Here is a 22,516-nt window from a genome sequence, read left to right as displayed (position 1 = left end):
ATATTGAGAAATGATACTTTCATAATATTTTTCACAAGAAATTTTAGGTGACAATTTAGATTAGTTATATACTTATATTTGTCATGTATAACAATAAAAGAAGATAATCATCTTAACAACCAAAATGATGCTTATTCAAAACTTAGATTGATTCACCATCAAAACTCTTTCCACTTTAATATGAATCTATGGAATCTGGCATAAAAATACTTGCATTTCCTTGGACAAAATGAAATTCTTTTTTTCAGTTATGCATTTTAAAAATGTATAATTGAAGTTCATTATTAAGAGCTTCCGTATTCTATTTACCGTTATACATCAATACACCATGAATATGGATGCACAAATCATGATCGTTAGACAATTTACATCCAGTAGCCAAAATTCAATGAAAGGTTTTACCATTTTTCAAAAAGTTGTTTTCCATGAATAAACTACTTTTCCTCAAAAAGTGATTTTTAAATTTAAAAGTGCCTTTTGTCCATTATTTAAATCAACTAAGTTCAATGACTCCAAAATCAGGCCAAATATGTCCTTAAATTTGTGTGTTAGAATTTTCTTTTCTAGGGAATTGGGAATTTGAATAAATGATGTAACTTTTTAGAAAAATTGCTAAATACACGTTGCTTTAAATATTTTCTTAATTTTTTTTTTCTAAATAATATTTCATCATACAACAAGATTAATAAAATTGCGCATCTCATAAATGTTTTTAATTACAAATATATATAATGCATAAAAGACTTTGCTAATATATTTGGACAAAGGGATAAAATTAACTTTTTTCTTTTAATTGAAGATGATAGATTTTTTCTTAAAAACTAATACAAGAATACAATATACAAAACAAGACTTAAACAAGACTTAAGAGATTAAATTGACAAAAATTAAATCTTAGCAATTAATTTAACCTCTTCTAAAAATATATTAATTGAACCATCTATCTATATATCTATATTGTGGGCTAATTTTTTGTTGTCCTAGGGAAATTGTTTGCGTACTTCTTGTGAAACTTTTGCAGTCCCACATCGAAGATAACTCCCCCCACTTTCTCACTTATAAGTGCGAGCTGAAGAGAGTAGTGTACCATCAGTTATTTTATTGTGGGCTACTTTTTTGTTGTCCCAGAGAAACTGTTTGCGTACTCCTTAAGAAACTTTTGAAGTCCAAAGACAATTCCCCCCACTTTCTCACTTATAAGCGCGAGTTGAAGAGAGTAGTGTACCATCAATTATTATAAGTGCGGGCTGAAGAGAGTAGTGTACCATCAGTTATTTTATTGTGGGCTACTTTTTTGTTGTCCCAGGGACGTACACTACTCTCTTCAACTCGTGCTTATAAGTGAGAAAGTAGGAGGAGTTGTCTTTGATATGAGACTGGAAAAGTTTCCTAGGGAGTACGCAAACAGTTTCCTTGGGACAACAAAAAAGTAGCCCACATATATAATAATAATATCTAAAAGTTGAAGCGTAGCATTATTATTTCTAAACTCCTATTGAGCCACATCAACCTAGTATTTTGGTCCATTCTGTCCACTTTTGTCCAATTCAGTCCATTTGGTCTACTTTGGTCCACTTCAGTCCAGTTTAGTCCATTTGATCGACTTTGGTCCATTTTGGTTTACTTCAGTCCATTTGATCTATTTCATTATACTTCAGTTGAGCTACGTTAATGTAACATTTTGGTTTATTTCGGTTTAGGTCCATTTTGCTACACTTTAGTCCATTCGCTCCACTTCTATTGAGACACATTAGTGTAGCATTTTAATTTACTTTAGTCCATTCAGTTTTTGGTGCACTTTACTTAAGAATAGGAAAAGAGAGGCCGCTTATTGAGAAATAAAAAAAAGAAAAAGATAAAAATCTAAAACTGATCATCTAACTTTCAGCTTTTTTCATTTCAGTCTTTTAACTTTCAGTTTTATCATTTCGCTCCTTTAACTTTCAATTGCTATTAATTCAGTATTCTATTAACCATCTGTTAGCTGTCTCCGTTAAATGAGCAAAACGACGACATTTTGGCTCTTTTTTTAATTATTTTTTTTAATTTTCGTAATTAAAAGAAAAAAAAAACTGAAAAAAAAAAAAAAAAAAAAAACATTTAGGCCGAGTTTGAGAGAGACCGCGTCTTGAAATCTTCTTCTTGGTTTAGAAATCTTAGCCTCTACGTCAGTCAATGGCCCGTGAAGTCTCTATCAGTATCTTGCTTACAAGCTTTAATGTACAACATCTTCACAATTCCTACCTAATCATCCACAACCGCTTCTCCTCTAACAAACTGATATCCAACCATTACCTCTATACATACATATATACACCTCAAATCATTACATCTCAGTGTCTCATCCATACAAACACTATACTAGAATCTTTTTTGATTGGGAAAATGGCTAGAGTCTTATCTCTGTTCACTTTTCTTGGTTGGGTTCTTCTCAAAGATCTCATTAATAGCAAGCATTTGCCCATTGCTCTTCTTGACCTTCTTTAGCTTTCTCAGAAAATACCCAGAACTTGGACTTGGCGCGAACCTCGTTCGTGGCCCAGAGCTTCAGGCGTTAAATCTTAGGGTGCTCATCGGATTCAGTGGGCAAAGCACGCCCAACAACTTGGTACTGATGGAACTTGAAAGTAACCATTCTAATAACAATAACAAGCTGAGATCTCTGAAGCCTCTCTCTCTCTTGATGTGTATGAAGAAGTCTCTGTTCACTTTTCTTTTCCTTGGATTTCTTGGATTAATTTCTTTTCCAGTTGAAGCTACCTTAAAGAAGTACCAATTTGATGTGAGAAATTTTAGGGCCGTTAGGTAGAAGAGTTTGAATAGCGTTGTTTGTAATTTTTTGAAATATGTATAAGTGTAAAAATGTGTAATATTGTTTAAAATCTAAAAATAGGTGTTTGAAATACCCTACCAAACGGGATTTGTGTTCTGATTTCAGGTAAAGGGAACGACGTCATTTTGTAAATGTTTTTTTTATAAATTTTTAATAACACTTTTTTTAATTTCTTTTAATTACGAAAATTACAAAAAGGAGCCAAAATGACATCGTTTTGCTCATTTAACGGAGATATTTAACAAATGGTTAACAAAATACCGAATTGATAACAATTGAAAATTAGAAGACTGAAATGACAAAACTGAAAGTTAGAAAAAATACTAAAAGTTAGAAGCTCAGATGTGATTTTTTGCCAAAAAAGGAAAAAAAAAAAAGGAAAAGAGATGTCTAAGTTGAAAATACTATAGTCACGCTAATTTAAGTTTCCTATTTATTTTTTTTTCATAAAAAAAAGTTGAAAGTACTTATTTTAAATTTAAATTTATTAAATAACTATAGACATCGTTAAAATAAAAATAAAAATTAAATAAATTTGTTAGTACTTAAAAAGAAAGGTTTTAGTAGTCCTTTTAGTTTTAAGTTTTAACTGTTAATTGTGCCCAAAAAAAAAATAAAAATAAACTATTATTAATTAATATTATTAATTTAGAAGCGAAATAAAATGTTAACTTGAAGAGAAAGAAAAGAGTGATACTGAATAAAAATCGAAGAGAGTAGCTACGACGAAAGAAAGTGCTTTGTCCTCCTCTCCTTCCTCAGCGGACTTTCTCCAGATTCGTAAGTTGCATTCCACTCCCCTGAATTCTTGTCGATCATCATCTACTTGAATCTCACTTCACAGCTATTGTGCGTTTTCATTGCTTCCAAATTTTCTTGTATTTTCCGAGCAACCAAACAGATCGTTCAATCTCTTCTGTTTTGGCAGCTTCTCTTCATTCTTCAAGATGACTCAAGATGTGGAGATGAAAGAGAAAGAACACACAACTCCTTCACATTCTGTTACCACCGTCGTCCCATCCACTTTTCAGAGTAACTTCTACTGCTACTGCTTTTTCGATCCTCAATTTCAATCTCATCGATTTCTAATTCTAGGGTTTCATATTTAATTGACAATTTTCATATATTTGTGTGCGTGTGTGTGCGCGTATTTGGGGGCTTTACAGATTTGAAGGAGATAGCATCGCTTATTGAGACCGGTTCGTACACCAAGGAGGTTCGCCGAATCGGTCGCGCTGTACGCCTCACGATTTCGCTGAGGCGTAAATTGACGGCATCGGTGCTCTCGGCTTTTCTTGATTTCGCTCTTGTTCCTGGTTCTGAAGCCCATGCTCGATTATCGGTGTATCTTCCAAAGGTACATTGATCATAGTTTTTGTGATTTCAAGCTGAGTATTAATTTTGTTTGATTGGTTTGGTTTCCTAGGGTTATTCTTTCTCTGCAATATAGTAAGTGTGTTTCGGTATCTGAACTGTGAAAGTAGATGTAGTTAAGGTTGTCTGAGTTTTTGTTAATGTTTGGTAGAGACAAAAATGCGAGAATGTGGGTATCATCGAGCTGAAATATCAGTTTTTTTTTATGACAATGGAGTGATTCTGTCTTGTTTGGTTCACAATCACTGTGAGAACTATTTAACATATGCTACCCTCACTCGCCATCTTGATCTTACAAAGAGAGGAGGCGTCATTTGAGTTAGAGCTAATCGTCGGTTCAAAGTGAGAACTATTAAAAGAAATAGAAATTTTTCTTGTGGTGAGGATTTTGGCCAATGATTTGATGGTGGCCTAAAGGTATAATTCAATGTAGGGGTTCCACTGTATATTAGACTTATAATTTAAATTGTAATTGGAAGAAGTTTTTTTTTATTTATCATGCTAGGTCATATTAAGTTTGGTCATTTTTGAGAAAAATAGGAAACAGTGAGTGGTGGTTTTGCTTAGTTTAGGAAAAACCGCATTAACTCTTTGATAACACAACATCATAGCACGATCCAAAAAGTTTTATTAGATGTTTGCATACGTGATAAAAGTGTCATTTACTTATTGGGAGAGTAGAAGTGTCATTAAGACCACTTAATAATTAGCATCAAGTTGGATAACTGTCTGGAAGTCAATCTTGCAGATGCTGCATTTGGAGATTAGAAGTGTCATTTGCTTTTGTGATTACCTTTTAGATTCTTTGGCATTGCTGGTAAGCTCTCTACCAAAGGGCCCGAAAGCTGGGGGAATAATTTTCTATGGGGTGGGCTAAGAGGTGAATTTTTTAAATTCCATCTAGTGGAGTGGAATACAATGTTCTCTCCAATCAAGAATGGGATTGGGGGTGAGAAAATCAGACACCATCAATCAATCCTTATTTGGGGAAATGGTTGTGGCATTTTGGAGGAAGGAAATCATTTTTGGAGAAGAGTGATTGGTGAGAAGTATGGGGAAGCTTGGGTTGAATGGACAATGAAGATTATCTAACATTCATGGTGTGACTTTTGGTGGATTGTAAGGGCGGTTCGCGTTAAATTTGTGGATTACATTAGTTATTGGTGATGGTAGTAGCGTGCGGTTTTGGCATGACAGATGATGTGGTAGTTGTGCATTGAAAGAGTTATGCCCAAACTTATACTCAATTGCAGTGATAAAGATGATTTTCTGCACTCTTGTTGAAGCGATTGAATGGAGGGTAAACTCGCTCATGAAATATCAGCATGCACTTATAACTATTGAGAATTGGAATTGACACTCTTTACTCCAATATCCTAAGTGATGATGTGATGTAGGACAAAACCCAAATATATGCAACAATGAAATCGAATTTTTTTTTTTTTTTTTTTTTTTTTTTTTTTTTTTTTTTTTTTTTTTTTTAAAAAAAAAAAAAAAAAAAAAAAAAAAAAAAAAAAAAAAACCTAGACTTTCTTAGAATTGGCACCAAGCAAGAGGAACAAAACATAGGAATTGACACCTAGGATTTCTAGCTCAACTGGCACCTCATCCCTTTATAAATGTTAGATGAAGGGTGAGGTCATGAGTTCAAGATCAATCAGGTGTGTTTGTAACTTACCAATGCAAAAATAACATCTAGGATTGCCTAGAATCAACACCAAGCAGTTGAAGAAAAATCTCCAACAATAAATTTGTTACTCAAGCAAACTGTCTAACTGTCTCCATTGGAGTACAATAGTGAGTGCTTATATAGATTACTATGACCTAATTCTTATTCTAATTGACCTAGGAAAGCCAATTATTGAAATACAAAAATAATTGGCTTTACTCTAGGAAATTAAATAAAAATACTACTAACCTGATTAATTAATAATATCTATCTATTAAAAAAAAAAACCAATAAAAAATAGAAATGACATCATAAATAAAATAAAATAAAATACAATAATCTTCGCACTTCCAGTATCATTTGGGCTCTGTTCAAATGAGATGGAGGCCTAAAGGTAAAGGTAACTTTGATGTGAGATCTTATTATGAAGTGCTAAGAGGTTCCATAGCATAATATTTCCATGGAAGGGTGGGTGGTGTACTAAGGTACTAAAGAAAAGTTGCTCTTTTTGTGTGGACAACAGTGTAGATTTTATTGATTCCCTTTTAATTATTGAATTATGTAATTTTAAAGTGTATTTTGTGTACACATCCTTTGTGCACGACTTCTTTGTGATTCTTTAAATTATCTTATGAATACATCCTATGTACATGAGGTACTTAGTTTGCATCAATAAATTTGATTACTTATATCTAAAAAAAATTCCTGGCTGCGTAAAACTTATTTCTGGTATTGAATATTCTATCTCTTTCATTACCATAATTTGTGGAAAGAGAACATGTCCATGATACAATTCATGAGTATTCTCCTAAACTATACAAATTTCTATTCATAGTTGCATTTTCTATGAGCATATAGCAAGCTTTCTTCAGGCTTTCCCTCTATAAAAGAATTTATAAAATCTGTTTTTACATTTCCTGGCCAACCTAGCCAGTAAATACTTTAGATAGCTTGAAATGCTGATCTGAAATTTTACAAATGTGATAAGCCACTCATGATCAATGTAGTGGGATGTGAACTATACAATGTGAGATACCTTACTTATATATTGGATATGAAAGGGGTGTGCGTTTATCCGTATGGTATATAGAAATTTGAGAACCATACTATGTTTAACATGAGAGGTGTTCTTATTGTTTTAACTCTATTTGAATAAAAAATTCTATGATGGTTCTATATTTTGTGCTTTAGCTTCACTGTTAAGAAGTTATAATGTCCACATTGTTTAACCATACCTAATTACATACGTTGTAACATTGTGTAGCAAGATGAGCATGAAATGGAAGTTGATACTGCTACATCAGTTAGTCAAGCTTCAGGGAAACATTTACTGCCAGAGCTCGAGATTTACTGTTACTTGCTCCTACTACTTTTTCTGATTGATCAGAAAAAGTACAACGAGGTTTGTGGATTGGTTCCCCTTTATTTACTTCTCTTTTTTGTTCATTATAGTGGATGGAACCCACTGAGGTAGAGGTAGTTATGTAGTGAATGTACTTTTGTTTCTCTTTTAGGCTAAAGCTTGTTCATCGGCAAGCATTGCTCGGCTTAAGAATGTGAACAGAAGAACTGTTGATGTCATAGCATCTAGACTGTACTTTTATTACTCATATAGCTATGAGCTCACAGGTGAGCTTGCTGAAATTCGCGGGTAAGTTATATATCAACTCAAATGTGCATATGTATTTAGTATTTATGTATGTTTGTAAATATGTGTTTATGTCATACAGGGGAAAAAGAGAAAGGTTAGCTTTTAATCTTTTATTTTGTCTGTATGTATATTTGTTTTCAGCAATCTACTTGCCTTGCATCGTATTGCTACATTGCGCCATGATGAGCTGGGCCAGGTTTGTTTTCATCTCTAGTGCAAGATGTTGTCTTGGGGATTCAAAACTTGTAATAATATGATACCCTAATGCAGGAAACACTTCTAAACTTGTTACTTCGTAATTACCTCCACTACAACCTATATGATCAGGCTGAGAAACTGAGGTCTAAGGCACCACGATTTGAAGCACACTCAAACCAACAGGTGCGGCAAATTTCTTTTTAAAATTGTAGTGTTTGCGTTCATATGGATTATAGTTAAAAGTCTTTTTGCTTCACGTAATCTGAATGCCTAACCTGGCTACTGATTGTTGCTGCCCAAAATTTGCACATAAGAAAGACATGGGCCCCCATTTTAGAAAAAGGGCCCAATGAATTTGGTAAACCAAATAGAAAAAATATAAAAAAGGCCCAAAGGGAAAGCACCAGCCCTTGGAAAAAGGAAGTGGCCAAGGGAGAAGGTGCATGGCCCAATAACTAATGTATGTTTAAGCAGTCCAAGGAAGGCCCAACCTACTTTAGAAAAGAAAAGGAGAAGGAAAAGCTTGTCTTGGAACTCTTTGCAACTCAAAAGAGATGAGAGAGCGGAGGAAATACCTCCCAGTCTGTTGTAAATGACAAACGTGGTTGACGCATTCCATATTCCAGGCATATGAGAGGCGTATGATCACTCATTTTCAGGTTTCAAGGGAGAACGGTTTGGCAGAAGGGGAGGAGAGCTCTAGTTGTGATGATCAACCATGACCTTTAGTGGATTACTGGGGAAAGTGTCAACACTAAAGTGGTGAAAGAAGGCAGACCTCACAGGTGCATGTCATAGAAAACCTACAGCTGACCAAAGCTTGTAAATGTTCATAGTGTTTCATCGTTTTGTACCTAGGCTGTTATTAGTTAAGGGCTTGCCATGACCCTCAATTCTCCCCCAATGAGGAGAATCTTCTATTTGGGCTTAAGTCCATATAATACTGTCATAGTTCTAATTGCCCAAAGAAATCTAGGGAAACCGGGTGTGATAGGGACAAACCAAAGGTTCTGTGCCCAAAGAAATTGGCTGGAAGGCCGAGGAGAGTGGTAAAACATTAAGGATGTCTCCCCAGTTTTGGGAAACCTATGGTTTGGGGGGAACAAGAAAAAGAAAGCAGAAACAGCCATAAGAACTACCAGATACACTTCGACAAATTCCTTCAATCATTTATCAACATCCCATCCTTAACATTTAGCAAGAAACTCATGCCGCAGAATGAGAAGTGTTGACATGCATCACTAGAAAAACTCTCCTCTCTCCCTGAATTGTCTCACCCATCTGAATCCTGTGGTAGAAAGGATTTCAACTATTAAGGCGACCCTGTTCCAAGTCCCAAATCTCACTGTTTCTGTAAGCCCAAGGGTTGATTGCAAACTGGCCTGTGAGAGTTGGGGCCAAATACTTCGTGGGTCCAAACGGTTTGAGAGGAAAGATATATATATATATATATATATGAAGGCTATCACTTATTTCATATATATATATATATATACATATATGAAGACTATCACTTATGGATTATTTTGTTTGTGCACAGACTGGTTTTAGCAGGATATACCCATTCTGTAGGGAAACCAGGCCCAAGTCCCCCTCGCAACACTCAGGCTTGAGGCCCAGACCAATGACTTTCCAGTGAAGTGGGGACACTTGTCTTGGGCGTGATAAAGAAGGCCCCTACCCTGATTCATTTAATTTGAACCCTAACCTTGGACTGCCTTTGTTTGGTTCACATTAAAATTGATCACTTAATGCGGCCATGCAGTAAGAAAGAAGTGTGCTGTGATATTTATTTTGCTTGTCTTCTAATGATTAAAGCAGTGGATTTGGGCCCTGCTATCTATAATGCGTGGAAGATTTTGATCTAGAATATTATTTTCTTGTACCCAAATTTCATAAAGTGAAAAGGGCATCTGTCTCATAAAATAAGTAGGTGAAAAGATTATCTAAATTAAAAATAATTGGGAGAGCTTGTGCACACTTGCTCTTGTACTCTTCCTTGACTGTTTTCTATATCTTAGCTTTTTTCTTTTTTTCTTTCTTCTTGGTCTTATATCTTTTAACCTTCTTGCATATGTTTCTTTACAAGAATTCATTGTAGGAATGCAATTTCCACGTGTTTGATCAATTGTTGTATAGATCCATGGATTCAATCTACACCAATATATATTTGTTTGGTTTCTGTTGAGCTTCTCTATTCCCTCTTTGTAGTAGTTCTAGTTACTATTAACTGAATGTGAGCATAATTGTTTATTAATAATTTGAATGTCCCATATTACTTCTGCAGTTCTGTCGATATCTCTTTTACCTTGGGAAGATTCGAACAATTCAGTTAGAGTACACCGATGCAAAAGAGTCTCTCCTGCAGGCTGCCCGGAAAGCGCCTCTTGCAGCTAGAGGGTTTCGAATCCAATGTAACAAGTGGGCTGTGCTAGTTCGTCTACTGCTGGGAGAAATACCGGAGAGAACCATCTTTATGCAGAAAGGAATGGAGAATGCTTTGAAGCCATACTTTGAGCTTACAAATGTGAGTCCAACTTGTCAAACCAGTAGCTAATTATAACATGTCAGTGCATTCAGTGGAGTCATGATTTTAAGATTGATTTACAACTTGGCAAATCGTAATTCTTGATTTATCACTGCAAATCTTCTTTTAGCATCAGACTGTAGCTATGTAGTATCAGAACCAAGCCAGTATGGTTCATACTTCTTTTAATGAATGATCTAAAATTTATGCATCAAACAAAGCAACAGTACAGCAAGCAGCAAGCTGCAACCATAACAGAGAACAACAACAAAAAAAAAAACTCTGCTAAAAGAAAAGGCAGAGCTGACTAGCACATAACATACAGAACTAACTCCTATTGGATACAGAAACAGGGACATGCCATAAACTGCCCAGAATTCTATTCTGGATAGTGATCTTTATATTCTTGCACAAATACAACCAAGCTAGTCTTTGGTTGTGATGTATTCTGTTTGGGTTTGGAGTGTTTTAACTTTGCATTGGAACTTTCAGGCTGTTCGGATTGGTGACCTGGAGCTGTTTAGGAATGTAGCTGAGAAGTTTGCTGACACTTTCAATGCTGACCGAACGCACAATTTGATTGTCCGGCTGCGGCATAATGTCATTAGAACTGGTTTACGTAACATCAACATCTCCTATTCCCGCATCTCACTTGCTGATGTTGCTAAAAAATTGAGGTTAAACTCTCCAAACCCCATTGCTGATGCTGAGAGCATTGTGTCGAAGGCTATTCATGATGGAGCAATTGATGCCACCTTGGATCACACAAATGGGTGGATGGTATCAAAGGAAACAGGAGATATTTACTCCACAAATGAGCCTCAAATTGCTTTCAACTCCCGGATTGCTTTCTGCCTTAACATGCACAATGAAGCAGTTCGGGCCTTGCGATACCCTCCAAATACACACAAGGAGAAGGAAAGTGCTGAGAAGAGGAGAGAGAGGCATCAGCAGGAGCAGGAACTTGCCAAGCACATTGCTGAAGAAGATGATGATGATTTTTAGTAGTGTGTAATCTATGGGTCTTTTGCTGTGGCAAGAAACTTGGCCATTTCTTATTTTTTGCTTTTGTTTTAGCTTTATGAAGACCCAACAAATATTTAATTTTCTACGAAGATTACTATTATCATTTTTCTTCCCTCTCTCTCTCTCTAAAAGAGACTTGAACTTTCTTTGTTGATGATCCGATGATATTTTAAGCTTGGAATTTGTTTTCACTTCTTGGCTTAAAGTTAAGCCTGACATGTCATGGTTCTTCATTTATGAAGTAGAAAATTGTTTTTGGCAAGTACATGCTAGAATACTGGGCGTATTTTGGTTCCAAAGCGAAGTCCAGGCAACTTGTGTGAGTGTCTTTTAGTATTTAGTGAAGCCATGTACCTTGTAAATCACTTTTTCTGATTTGCAGTCATTAGTGAAATCACTCTTTTTTTTTTTTTTGGGGGGGGAGGGGGGGGAATAGCATGTGATCCAATGTGGCATGGATACATAATTTAATAGGAGTAATTGCAGTAAATCAACATGTAGTTTGACTTGAAATCACTTTGTTTATTCGTGGTTTGAAAAATGGTAATTTATCCACCGAGATTTGCTTTGTTAGGATTCACTAACCCAGTTTATCACTCTCTCCGTTAAAACATAAAAAACATAACAAAATCAATAAAAACAAGATAAAAAAGGTCATATTTGTAAAAATTGTTGTACTTTTTCATAAAGAACTTTAATGGAACAAACACCTAATTTCAACGTAACACACTAACCTTTCACAAAAAACAAAAATGGAGAAGCTTTTGTTGTTAAGTAATATCATCTGAGTAAGAGAAAGCCACTGCATTGTGTACCATACATCCAACAAAGCGACTTGTCTATTTCTCTAATAATATAGGCATTTCTCTCCGTTTTCACACCTCACAAACTTGCAATGGCATAGGGCAATTCTATGGTGTTTAGATGGTGTTTTGGGAAGTGGGACCTATGGTTGGATCAAATTGGTTTGATATTGAAATGGTGGCCTTGTTAGTGAAGTAGCATATGAGGGGTTTGGGAAATAGATTGGCATGTGATCTGGAGTTTGGTTATTGGAGGTCTGAGATCTTGCTTTTGGTGGGTTGCATTGTGGCGGATTTGGTGATTCCATGAGTTCTGGGTTGTTGCTTAGCTTTGAAATTTTCACTTTTCTTCTACTATACCTAGCAAATCAAGTAATTTTTATTCTACTGACTACTGTTCACAATGTTGTGGTTTTTTCTAGTGGGTTTGTTGTTTGGCTTTGAAACCTTCCTCTCTCATATCTCTATTCCCTTGGTCAAGCTTTGCCGATCCTCCCCTTCGGTGCTGCCAATGTATATCCAGTGGCTTTTTGTAAGTGAGGATGTTAGAAATCAAAGCTTTGAAAATTGATGTTAGAAATCAAAGCTTTGAAAATTAACCGTTTGGTAACGTTGTTCTAGTAACATTGTTTGAATTTTTAGAAATACGTGTGGGTGAAAAAGTGTGTGGAAATGCATGTAATGTTATTTAAAAACTGAAAACATGTTGTTAAACTCCTATACCAAACGACCCCAAGTGCTGGAAATTGTTAATCCTCCCTATTGTCATGTTGTAAACTTTGTTATGCTTTGATTTTAATAAATTCCTTAGTTCATGCATAAAAAATAAGTACGAGGAAGAAGACAAAGAGTGGAAGCCTTTGAGAGAGATAATGATAAAAACACCATCAACAGAAGCAGGGCTGTCCACGGGTTGGGTTTGTGCCCAACTCGGACTCGACCCGACCTTATCGGGTGGGGAAAATTTCAACCTGCAACCGACCCGAATGAAGTTTCAGATCAACTGAGTCAGGTTGTATCGGTTTTTAGGTGTGAATCGGTTGGTTTCGGGTTTTTCAATATAGTCGGATGTTTGCCGAAATTTGGTTGGATCTAATGAGATTTGGCCGATTTTCCTTGGGATCTATGGAAATCTAGCTGAGATTTGGCTGAGATCTAATGAGATTTGGTTGAGTTAGAGTCGGGCTTATCAGATTTTGACCGAGTTTAAGTAGATTTGGGTTAGATTTGCCAGATTTAAGCATATCTGAGTGAGGATTTGAGCGGATCTAAGTAAAGGAAGGCCAAACGTGGTCGGATCAGAGCTGAGAAGTGCTAGATCATCGCTGGATTTCGGCATTTTTTGAGGTTTTGTTAGGCGGGTCAGGTAGCTCGGGTTTTTGAGGATGAAACCTGCCACTCGACCCACAGGAGTCAAGTTTTGAAGGTTGGGACCTGTCATCGACCTGTTGAAGGTGTCAGTTCAGTCGTGACGGTTTGGTTTCGATCGGATTAGTTAGTTCCGGTGGGTCTTCAGTTTGCCTGGATAGCCCTAAACAGAAGACAACAAACCCAAAATATTTTTGAATTTTGTTGTACACTTTTCTTCATAATTTAATATAATTGAGATTTCCTTCCAAAAAAGAAACTTGAGTTTATGTGTTCCAATGAAGTTCTTCAACTAAGTCTTTATAATTTTTACAAAAGGAACTTTTTGATCTTGTTTTCTCTTTTATTTTTATTTTATTTTTGTTTTGGGAGGAGAGATATAAAATTGGATTAAAAATATATATTTACTTTTATTTTTAACAGAGGTGATATGGAATCTTAATGGAGCGAACCTCAGGTGAATAAAGCGATACTTTTCAAACCACAAATAGGTAAAATGATTTCAAGCCAAACTACAAATGTGTTTATTGCAATTACTATTTAGTGAAGCCATATACATTCTAAATCACTTTTTCTAATTTTCTGTCGTTAGTGAAATCACTAATTTTTTTTTCTCTAGGGAACAGCGTGTGATCCAATATGGCATAGACACATAATTTAATCGTAGTAATAAACGCGGCTACTGAGAAAAAACGATTAGATCTCTTCGTAAAGCAATTGGACTATCTTAAGTATTTTCCTTTGACCATCCTAGAGTTTGTACTATAGTCTCTGCTATCGTACAATTTTCCGATATAGTAACATACGATCTCACCACAGATTGGTCTACTCTGTCATGTGCTCGATATGACTTTCTTTTTGGTTTGTTTTGTTTTTCTAAATGGATGACTTTCTTCTTCAATCACTTTTGCTTCAAATTTATAACCCTATGATCCCTTAAATTTGGTTATGCTTCTAAATTTATATTTGATAAACCACCTTTGTAGTGTGAATGTGCGAACCGCCTCAAGGACTTCGATTACTTCAAATGATTGCCATTTCCATCTCTTTATCAATTAGTACTATTTTTTGTTTTCAAGATTCCTAGGACTGGCGCATATCATGGCCAGTTGTTTTTGCCTTTTAAATTATTTGCACTTGCCAAAAGAACATTTTCACGTCTTTGCGTGACGGTGATACTATATCACATGGAAAATTTGATTCAATGGTAGTAGATCCAATTTTTTTATCTTTAGAATTACTTTCAAAATGAGGTGAAAAGTATAGTAAGATTTGCCATAACTTGCCCGATTGGGAATGAGAATAATACCATTTTTTTCAATCTGAATGAGGGGGCCCTTTATCTGGCTGCCAGTCCATAATCCAAAGTGAACACTATTCTTTTCAATGGCGGCGATGGAGATGCTTTGTACGAGACCTAAAAACCTTGTTATCAACGTATCACAACTCATCCCCATCTAAATGTCAAAAGGGTCATGTGCTAATGCTCTGTATCATATACGTCAAGGTATTGCCATGTGAGTTTGTATGACATGATCTAAGCAAAAATATACCATCAAAAAAAGTCATTGAATATATGTCATCTTATCTTTAAGTAGAATCAACCAACATTAAAGAAACTTGTGGGGAAAAAAAAGATAAAAGAAAATGAATAAGAGTAATTAGATTGTAGATTTTGAGTTATTCACGGCCCTTCTGTTGGGGAAAGCATGTGGATGTGAGAGGTAAGTAAGAGTTAGAGAACGTGGGAATAATTGAACGAGGTTCAGAATTCTTCAGGTTCCCACAGAAAATTCACAATTAAATAAAACATCTGGTTTCTCTCTGTTTCCAGTGGTCACATGTAAGGTTGTTACATTTTTGAGTCTGGTCCCCTTATTTATAGAGGTAGCACTTTACTTGGAAATCAAAATAAACATAGATACATAGTTACATACACAAACCTCTCCTCCCCATCTGTTCTCTACTTCACTTACATTTGTCTATTGGGTACTTGGACTAGCAAGGAATGGAGAAAATCATATTTGTATTAGCAATCTTGTTTGGATTAGGCTATTTTTCTATCTATGCCAATGCATTTTCACCTTCCGCGTGGACTAAAGGTCATGCTACCTTTTATGGTGGCAGCGATGCCTCAGGAACTATGGGTATGTTAGCTCCAATTCAATAAGGTACTCGTTTTTTAGTGTTCTTTGCAAGGCTGAATCTTAATGAATTCTTTGTTATGGCCACAGGAGGAGCTTGTGGATATGGGAACTTATATTCTACAGGGTATGGGACTAGGACTGCGGCCTTGAGTACTGCATTGTTCAATGATGGAGGTTCATGCGGGCAATGCTACAGGATCATATGTGACTATACAAGTGATAACCAGTGGTGTAGGAAAGGAGTATCAGTGACAGTCACTGCTACAAACTTCTGCCCTCCTAACTATGATCTTCCGAGCAATAATGGAGGATGGTGCAATCCACCTCTCCAGCATTTCGACATGGCTCAGCCTGCCTGGGAAAAGATTGGTATTTACAAAGGAGGGATTGTGCCTGTATTGTTCCAAAGGTTGTATATCACTTCGTTTATTTTCTGTTTTGCCATAACAACAAGTCTAGAGACTATATTTTTTTACAACGATTGACATAACTTGTTATGATTGGTACATAATAAAAGTAGTGTTAGTGGTGGACCCAAGTGAAAGTGACTCGACTCTGATCACAATAGGGCCATGTAGTTGTAGTGAAAAATGTGTTCTCATTTTCTTTCTTCTATCTTGTTAATGTGTAAGGTTCCAATGGAATGGTTATCTTATGCTTTTTTTGATTTTGATGGTGCAGGGTTCCATGCAAGAAACATGGTGGAGTTAGATTCACCATAAATGGAAGAGACTATTTTGAGCTTGTTTTAGTTACTAATGTGGCAGGGGCTGGATCTATTCAATCTATGTACATCAAAGGCTCAGGAACTGATTGGATGGCAATGTCAAGAAATTGGGGAGCTAATTGGCAATCCAATGCCTATCTTAATGGCCAGTCTCTATCTTTCAAGGTTATCACTACTGATGGAGAAATCAAATTGTTCCCGGACATTGTGCCGTCCAATTGGGCGTTTGGCCAAACCTTCTCCAGCAGTGTACAATTCTAAGCTGAAAGCGATTTTAGGGTTCAGGGTTTTGGGTTTGGAATCAATCGGCAGAGGCGTGCTTAATATTTTACTCAAGCAGCCCGCCAACTCTTTTTTGGGTTGTCTATTGAGGTGGTGAGGACATGGAGTGCTGGGATGGTGGTTGAGAAGGGGAGCAAACCAATGAACTCAAGAAGGCTCTCAGTTTTGTGCATTTTTTAACCAAGAAAACATTATTGTTGATGCTCACTGTGTGGATGTAGCATTTGTTAAAGCACATCAATAAGAGGCGCAATAAAATGCAGCTTCGGCATGTAGAAATACTTGAAAACTTACAAATTATATGCTTGTAATATTAATCTTGTTGTAATAGTTACATCATTGGGAATTAAAGTTTCCTGCAAACCCTTTTGCAAAATTCAAGGTCATATTCTACCTAGCTATTGTACTTGCAGAGTTTTAATTGGGTGCATATAGAGGTAAAATTGTAGGCAAAGATGATTACAAATCCCCAATCTATTCCATTCAATCATGACTTGTAAAAGATTGTAATATGTTCCCAGATACACTTCGTAAGCCTGGTGAATCCAAAATTGTCAGTGTCTTTTTTATTGAAACAGTTTTTTGTGTTGTGGTGTCCTAGTGAGGTGAGTGTGAAACATTTTTGTGAAAAATTATGAGAAATGTAGCACGACTCTTTGGCCTGTAGCAAAACTCGGAGAAAAAATGGTATAGACAATAAAAATAATAATTCGTTTTTAGTAGAGGGACCCCAGGTTTGCAGGGGAGAATAATAAGGGATGAGTATGGTAAAGGGTTTCTCATGCTGGGAAATAAGTGGGGACAATGGAGCAAGGAGAACAAAATGAAGTAGGCATAAAGGTGCATGTGATGAACCACTTTCTTTAAGACAATATTTTCCCCACTCAAAGAGTTTGTTAAAGGGTTACATTCAAACTGTCTCCTGATAAATCAAGATAAAATTTTACCGATTAGTAATTCTGAATAAATTTTATGAATTTTCGTTTGAATGTGTGTAATAATTGCAGTAAAAAACTGAATATGATTATATTTATAACCAACAAAGAGATACTAATTGAAAGACACCACTGAAAGTTTACTATTGAAGAGAAATAACTCTTAATACAATTTCTAATTGTTAAGAATAACCCTCACCACCGTGCACCCTTGGCGTGATGGTCACTCTACGAGTACAAAGTTCTTGTGGGAGTGGAGAAGGGAGGGGGGGTAACAGCCAGGATTCAAGTTTCCAAGAGGGAGAAGCTTTACACGTATATATACTTAGATCAGACTAAAGTAAAATTTCTATCTTATATGAAAAAAAAAAAAAAATCAACCCTCATTTAGGTTTGTTTGTTTGAAAAAAAAAAAAAAAACCCACGTCTTAAGATAATTAGTCAATGCAAATTATTTAATAAAACTGTAAAATTTAAGGAAAAAAAACACCAATCCTTTCATTTGTAAATTCCCTTTAGTGATCATTTTGCTCGAGCAAACTTTTTAGAGCTTGTATTCTTCATTCTTCCATAATTCCATTTCCAAAGTTACAGATATATAACATCTCACTTACTTTAGGGACCACTTTGCATATATATATAGGCTGAACTTTGGGAACTCAGATTTGGGCACCAACTTCTTTGGTGCCAGGCTATCACAACATTTATTTAGAAAGTGATTCAAGCCTAGTTGTGCGATGGTTAAGAGGCTCATTGGGCTCTTTCCCCTTGAACTCTCTTATTCTTGATGGCATGAACCTTTTCAGTTTTGGAGAGACAATGAAAGATCACCCTTCCTTGATGAGCATGTACTAGGAGGCAAAAGAGTGGGCACATAGGGTAAGAAGTCAACAAGAAGAACGTGAAGTAATTTATGATGCCTGCTCAACTTTTTTGTTAGATTGTGATGTACTATATGACAGCTGCCCTACTTTTTTGTTGGATTGTACTAGTATAATGGATTGTCTTTTTTATTTATTTATTTATTTTAGGTATAATGGATTTTGTCTATGTAAGACTGTACACATGAATAATATACATGCACGGACGGAGCCAAAAATTTTCATTTGGAGGGATCAAGTTGCAACTCTAATATATTTATTAAAACAACCCCCACATACACTTATACACACGATTTTTTATTATATAAACACACTTTTTTATTTGATAAGTTATATACACACACACCAAACAAAAACAAAAAGAGCTTAATAATTTTAATCAAAATTATGTTTGGTGACGATTTTTCATAAAATAAAATTCATTTTTTACTATTTTTATATAGTGAAATTCTTAAAAAATTTCATTTTCGATACAAATGATCAAATTTTATACTAAAGTAAAAAATCTTTCAATTGAACTAATGAAATTTTTAAAAACATAAATGATCCAAAACTTGGAGGAATAAGTTAAGGTTCAAACATATTTGATGCTATCTTACTCTAACCCATTATGTAGAAACTAAAAAGACATTTCATGTATAGTTTTAGTGACATTATTTTTTTAATGAGTCAATGACTTGTTAATTGCCATATAATTGGTTGAAAAAGATATAGATTCAAATATGTTTAGTGCCAAAATTTATCAAATATTTAACAGATATAAGAGCATATTTTACAATAAAAAAATAGAGTTGTGAAAAATAATGTTATGTCTCTATAATTATTAGACCAATTTTTTTTTAAGAGCATCGTTGGACTAAATCAAATATTTGGGGGGCAACTCTTATTTTTGTAGACTAAATTTTGAAAAAATTAAAATAATTATATATATATATTTAAAAAAATTTCAAAATTTTGGGGGGCGGCATGCTACACCCCTGTATACATGCATAAAAATCGTTTTGGTTTTGGGTAAATACTAGTCACTATCTATTGTACATGAACATAAACACACTTTTTGCATTGAAATTAAGAGATAGGACCACCCCTTTAGTTAGGATTTAGGAACCTCTTTTTTTTATACGAACTCAATTTCAACCCAACTGATCCAATTTGCCTTTTGTCAAGTCTCTATGATAAAATTTAAAATATAATTTTTAATTTGACAATTTTTTGATGTAAATTTAAATCAGGGTCGACTCAATTATAGAAGCAATTGATGCAATGGCCTAAGTCCCCAAATAAAAGAAGGCCCTCAATGCAAATTAATTACGGCTCCTTCACCTTGAAAAAAAAATTTTAGGCGCCACTAATAGAAATAAATTGATATAAAGAGCGAAAATTAAGGACGCTTGGAGAGAGAAAATTAGGCCCCTTTGTAACCGATGGTTTATCCAAAAAAAAAAAAAGAAGAGATAATGTTCCTATTGAAAATCTGAATTAATGTCTTTATAAATAACTTCATTGATAGAAACTAACTCTTATTACTTGAATCTATAGTAAAAAAATAGATAGCATAATATTCTCTCTCCATCTTAAATCTCAAGAAATCAAATACAGTATCGATTAGTATTTTTTTTTTTCCCTGCTCACCTTGCTTCTCTCTAGTCTCCATCTTGATTCTATTTTTATAGCATTCTTTAGCTAGTGTTGGACACATTATCAAAGACATTTGGTCTATGTCAGGTTTGTTACAAACCAAGTCCTTCTCTTTTGTAGGGAGTAGGAGTGTCCAACTCAACCGGTGGCTTGACCCACCCGGTAAATCCGATCGGACTCGGGCCAATCACCGACCGACCCAACTACTCTCGTGGTTGGCAATGGGTTTTCTTCTCCAGAATCTGATTTGGGTGGTTTGGTCTCGAATCTTCTCCCCAAAACCTAAAGAAACCCGAACTGATCGAGCTATATAGCATTTTTCAGCGAGATTTTTTAGATCCAGCGAGGTTTTAGCTAGATCCATGAAATCTCCACCGGATTTGGCGAGATCTTGTCGTTTACGCTCAGATCTAGCTATAATCTAATGGGTTTTGCTCAAATAAGGCTCAGATCCATTGAAAATATGATGGGTTTTGCTGAAATTCGGCGAAACTCCGATGGTTTTTACTCAAATTAGGCAAAACTCTAATGGTATTTGCTCAAATCCGGCGACGATAAATTAAAGCCCCCTTTCCCAAAACATAGAATTGAAGAGATAATGTTCCTATTTAAAATATGAACTAATGTCTTTATAAATAACTTCATTGATAGAAACTAACTCTTATTACTTGAATCTATAGTAAAAAAATAGATAGCATAATATTCTCTCTCCATCTTAAATCTCAAGAAATCAAATACAGTATCGATTAGTATTTTTTTTTCCCCTGCTCACCTTGCTTCTCTCTAGTCTCCATCTTGATTCTATTTTTATAGAATTCTTTAGCTAGTGTTGGACACATTATCAAAGACATTTGGTCTATGTCAGGTTTGTTACAAACCAAGTCCTTCTCTTTTGTAGGGAGTAGGGGTGTCCAACTCAACTGGTGGCTCGACCCACCAGGTAAATCCGATCGGACTCGGGCGAATCGCCAATCGACCCAACTACTTCGGCGGTCGGCAATGGGTTTTCTTCTCCAGAATCTGATTTGAGTGGTTTGGTCTCGAATCTTCTCCCCAAAAACTAAAGAAACCCGAACTGACCGAGCTATATAGCATTTTTTAGCGAGATTTTTTAGATCCAGCGAGATTTCAGCTAGATCCATGAAATCTCCACTGGATTTGGCGAGATCTTGTCGTTTACGCTCAGATCCAGCTACAATCTAATGGGTTTTGCTCAAATAAGGCTCAGATCCATTGAAAATATGATGGGTTTTGCTGAAATCCGGCGAAACTCCGATGGTTTTTACTCAAATCCGGCAAAACTCTGATGGTATTTGCTTAAATCCGGCGACGATTTAGTGTATTTTTGCTTAGATCTCGTGAGTTTTGCAAAAATCAGGTGACAATTTGATGTTTTTTTTGCTTAGATCTAGTGATTTTTGCACAAATCCGGCGAAAATCCGGTGAAAAATACAGATCACTGTCAAAATGTAATCTCCGGCAGCATCATCGTCAGCTTCAACTGATCCAATCGCCGATTAAACAACTCCGATCCGACTTGACCTATTGGTTTTTACGGTTGGCGGCGGGTTTACTCGCCGGAAACCCGATGTCATCGGGTTGGTTCTGGGTTGGGCACAAACTTGACCTAGATCGACCTATGGACACCCTTAGTAAGGAGGCAGGGTAACCCAATTGCCTATGCCTTAGCTCAGAGAGCAAAGTTTTCCTTTCCTGTATTAGTCTAGATGGAGGATGTTCCATCAGACATTTATCTTTTTGTATGTTCTGATTTCAGTTAGTTAAACAAATTGGCCGACCAGTTCGGATTCTCAAAAAAAAAAATTCGCTGAAGAACTCCAATACTGCCGGTCTTTGTAAGTTTCCGTTGAAAATCCTTCGAATATTGCTTGAGGTTTCTGGGGTTATGATCGGGTTGGGTTGCTCAGGTTTTGGGAGAGGAAACCCGCCAACCGACCCAAAGGTGTCGGGTTTTGTGGGCGGCCACCCGCCACTGACCGTCAGAGTATCGGTTCGGGCAGTTTTCGGTTCAGGCTCGGGCGGGTTGGTCAGGTTGGTCGGGTATACGTGTTGGTTGGATAGTCCTAGTTTACATGAAGACCATCTAGTGATTATTATTAATTTTTTTTTTTTTTTTTGCTTTTTTTCCCCATCCATTTAGAAAGTCATTAATTTGTTATATGTATAGTGCTGTCTTAATTTAATTAAATTACAAGTTTTGGATAATATATTTTGTATTAAAATTAATTTGTTAAGTTATGTGATAAATAATTTTTTATTCCAGAAAATTAATAATTTTTCTATTACGGATCATGTTTTATTTTAATTATAAATGTTTACTAAAAGATTAAGTGATATTAAAAGGAAATGTTAATGAAACTTAAATGTAAAAATTTAATAAATAATTTTGTATCTCAAAGAGAGTGATAAATAGATTCTAAATATAAAAAAATTAAA

At 35.5% G+C, this 22,516-nt stretch overlaps 2 protein-coding genes across 2 annotated transcripts; both read left to right on the top strand.

Annotated features, from left to right (window-relative positions):
- The first annotated feature begins 3,480 nt into the window (after nt 1-3,480).
- LOC111999996 (probable 26S proteasome non-ATPase regulatory subunit 3) lies at nt 3,481-11,385 on the top strand. Its single transcript, XM_024032104.2, has 9 exons — nt 3,481-3,613; nt 3,762-3,865; nt 4,000-4,190; nt 7,141-7,278; nt 7,391-7,527; nt 7,669-7,723; nt 7,798-7,908; nt 10,013-10,252; nt 10,745-11,385. Exons 2-9 carry the CDS (start codon nt 3,781-3,783, stop codon nt 11,255-11,257), a joined length of 1,470 nt encoding a protein of 489 aa, XP_023887872.1. The 5' UTR covers nt 3,481-3,613; nt 3,762-3,780; the 3' UTR covers nt 11,258-11,385.
- Nucleotides 11,386-15,218: 3,833 nt separating this feature from the next.
- Nucleotides 15,219-16,981, top strand: LOC111999997 (expansin-A11). Its single transcript, XM_024032105.2, has 3 exons — nt 15,219-15,596; nt 15,684-16,005; nt 16,278-16,981. Exons 1-3 carry the CDS (start codon nt 15,458-15,460, stop codon nt 16,582-16,584), a joined length of 768 nt encoding a protein of 255 aa, XP_023887873.1. The 5' UTR covers nt 15,219-15,457; the 3' UTR covers nt 16,585-16,981.
- The last annotated feature ends 5,535 nt before the right edge of the window (nt 16,982-22,516 follow it).

This window comes from Quercus suber, unplaced genomic scaffold, assembly GCF_002906115.3.
Source record: "Quercus suber isolate HL8 unplaced genomic scaffold, Cork oak 2.0 scaffold_43, whole genome shotgun sequence".
Lineage (NCBI taxonomy): Eukaryota > Viridiplantae > Streptophyta > Magnoliopsida > Fagales > Fagaceae > Quercus > Quercus suber.
Note: the sequence above shows the minus strand (reverse complement) of the source record. Positions and strands in the feature narration are given on the sequence as shown.

What these genes read in the sequence shown, in the direction of transcription:
- LOC111999996 (XM_024032104.2), top strand. Translation starts at nt 3,781, where the DNA reads ATGACTCAAGATGTGGAGATGAAAGAGAAAGAACACACAACTCCTTCA. An exon ending in GAGCTTGCTGAAATTCGCGG is followed by an intron (nt 7,528 to 7,668) that starts GTAAGTTATATA and finishes ATTTGTTTTCAG; the next exon opens with CAATCTACTTGCCTTGCATC. An exon ending in GCCATGATGAGCTGGGCCAG is followed by an intron (nt 7,724 to 7,797) that starts GTTTGTTTTCAT and finishes ACCCTAATGCAG; the next exon opens with GAAACACTTCTAAACTTGTT.
- LOC111999997 (XM_024032105.2), top strand. Translation starts at nt 15,458, where the DNA reads ATGGAGAAAATCATATTTGTATTAGCAATCTTGTTTGGATTAGGCTAT. An exon ending in CGATGCCTCAGGAACTATGG is followed by an intron (nt 15,597 to 15,683) that starts GTATGTTAGCTC and finishes TTATGGCCACAG; the next exon opens with GAGGAGCTTGTGGATATGGG. An exon ending in GTGCCTGTATTGTTCCAAAG is followed by an intron (nt 16,006 to 16,277) that starts GTTGTATATCAC and finishes TTGATGGTGCAG; the next exon opens with GGTTCCATGCAAGAAACATG.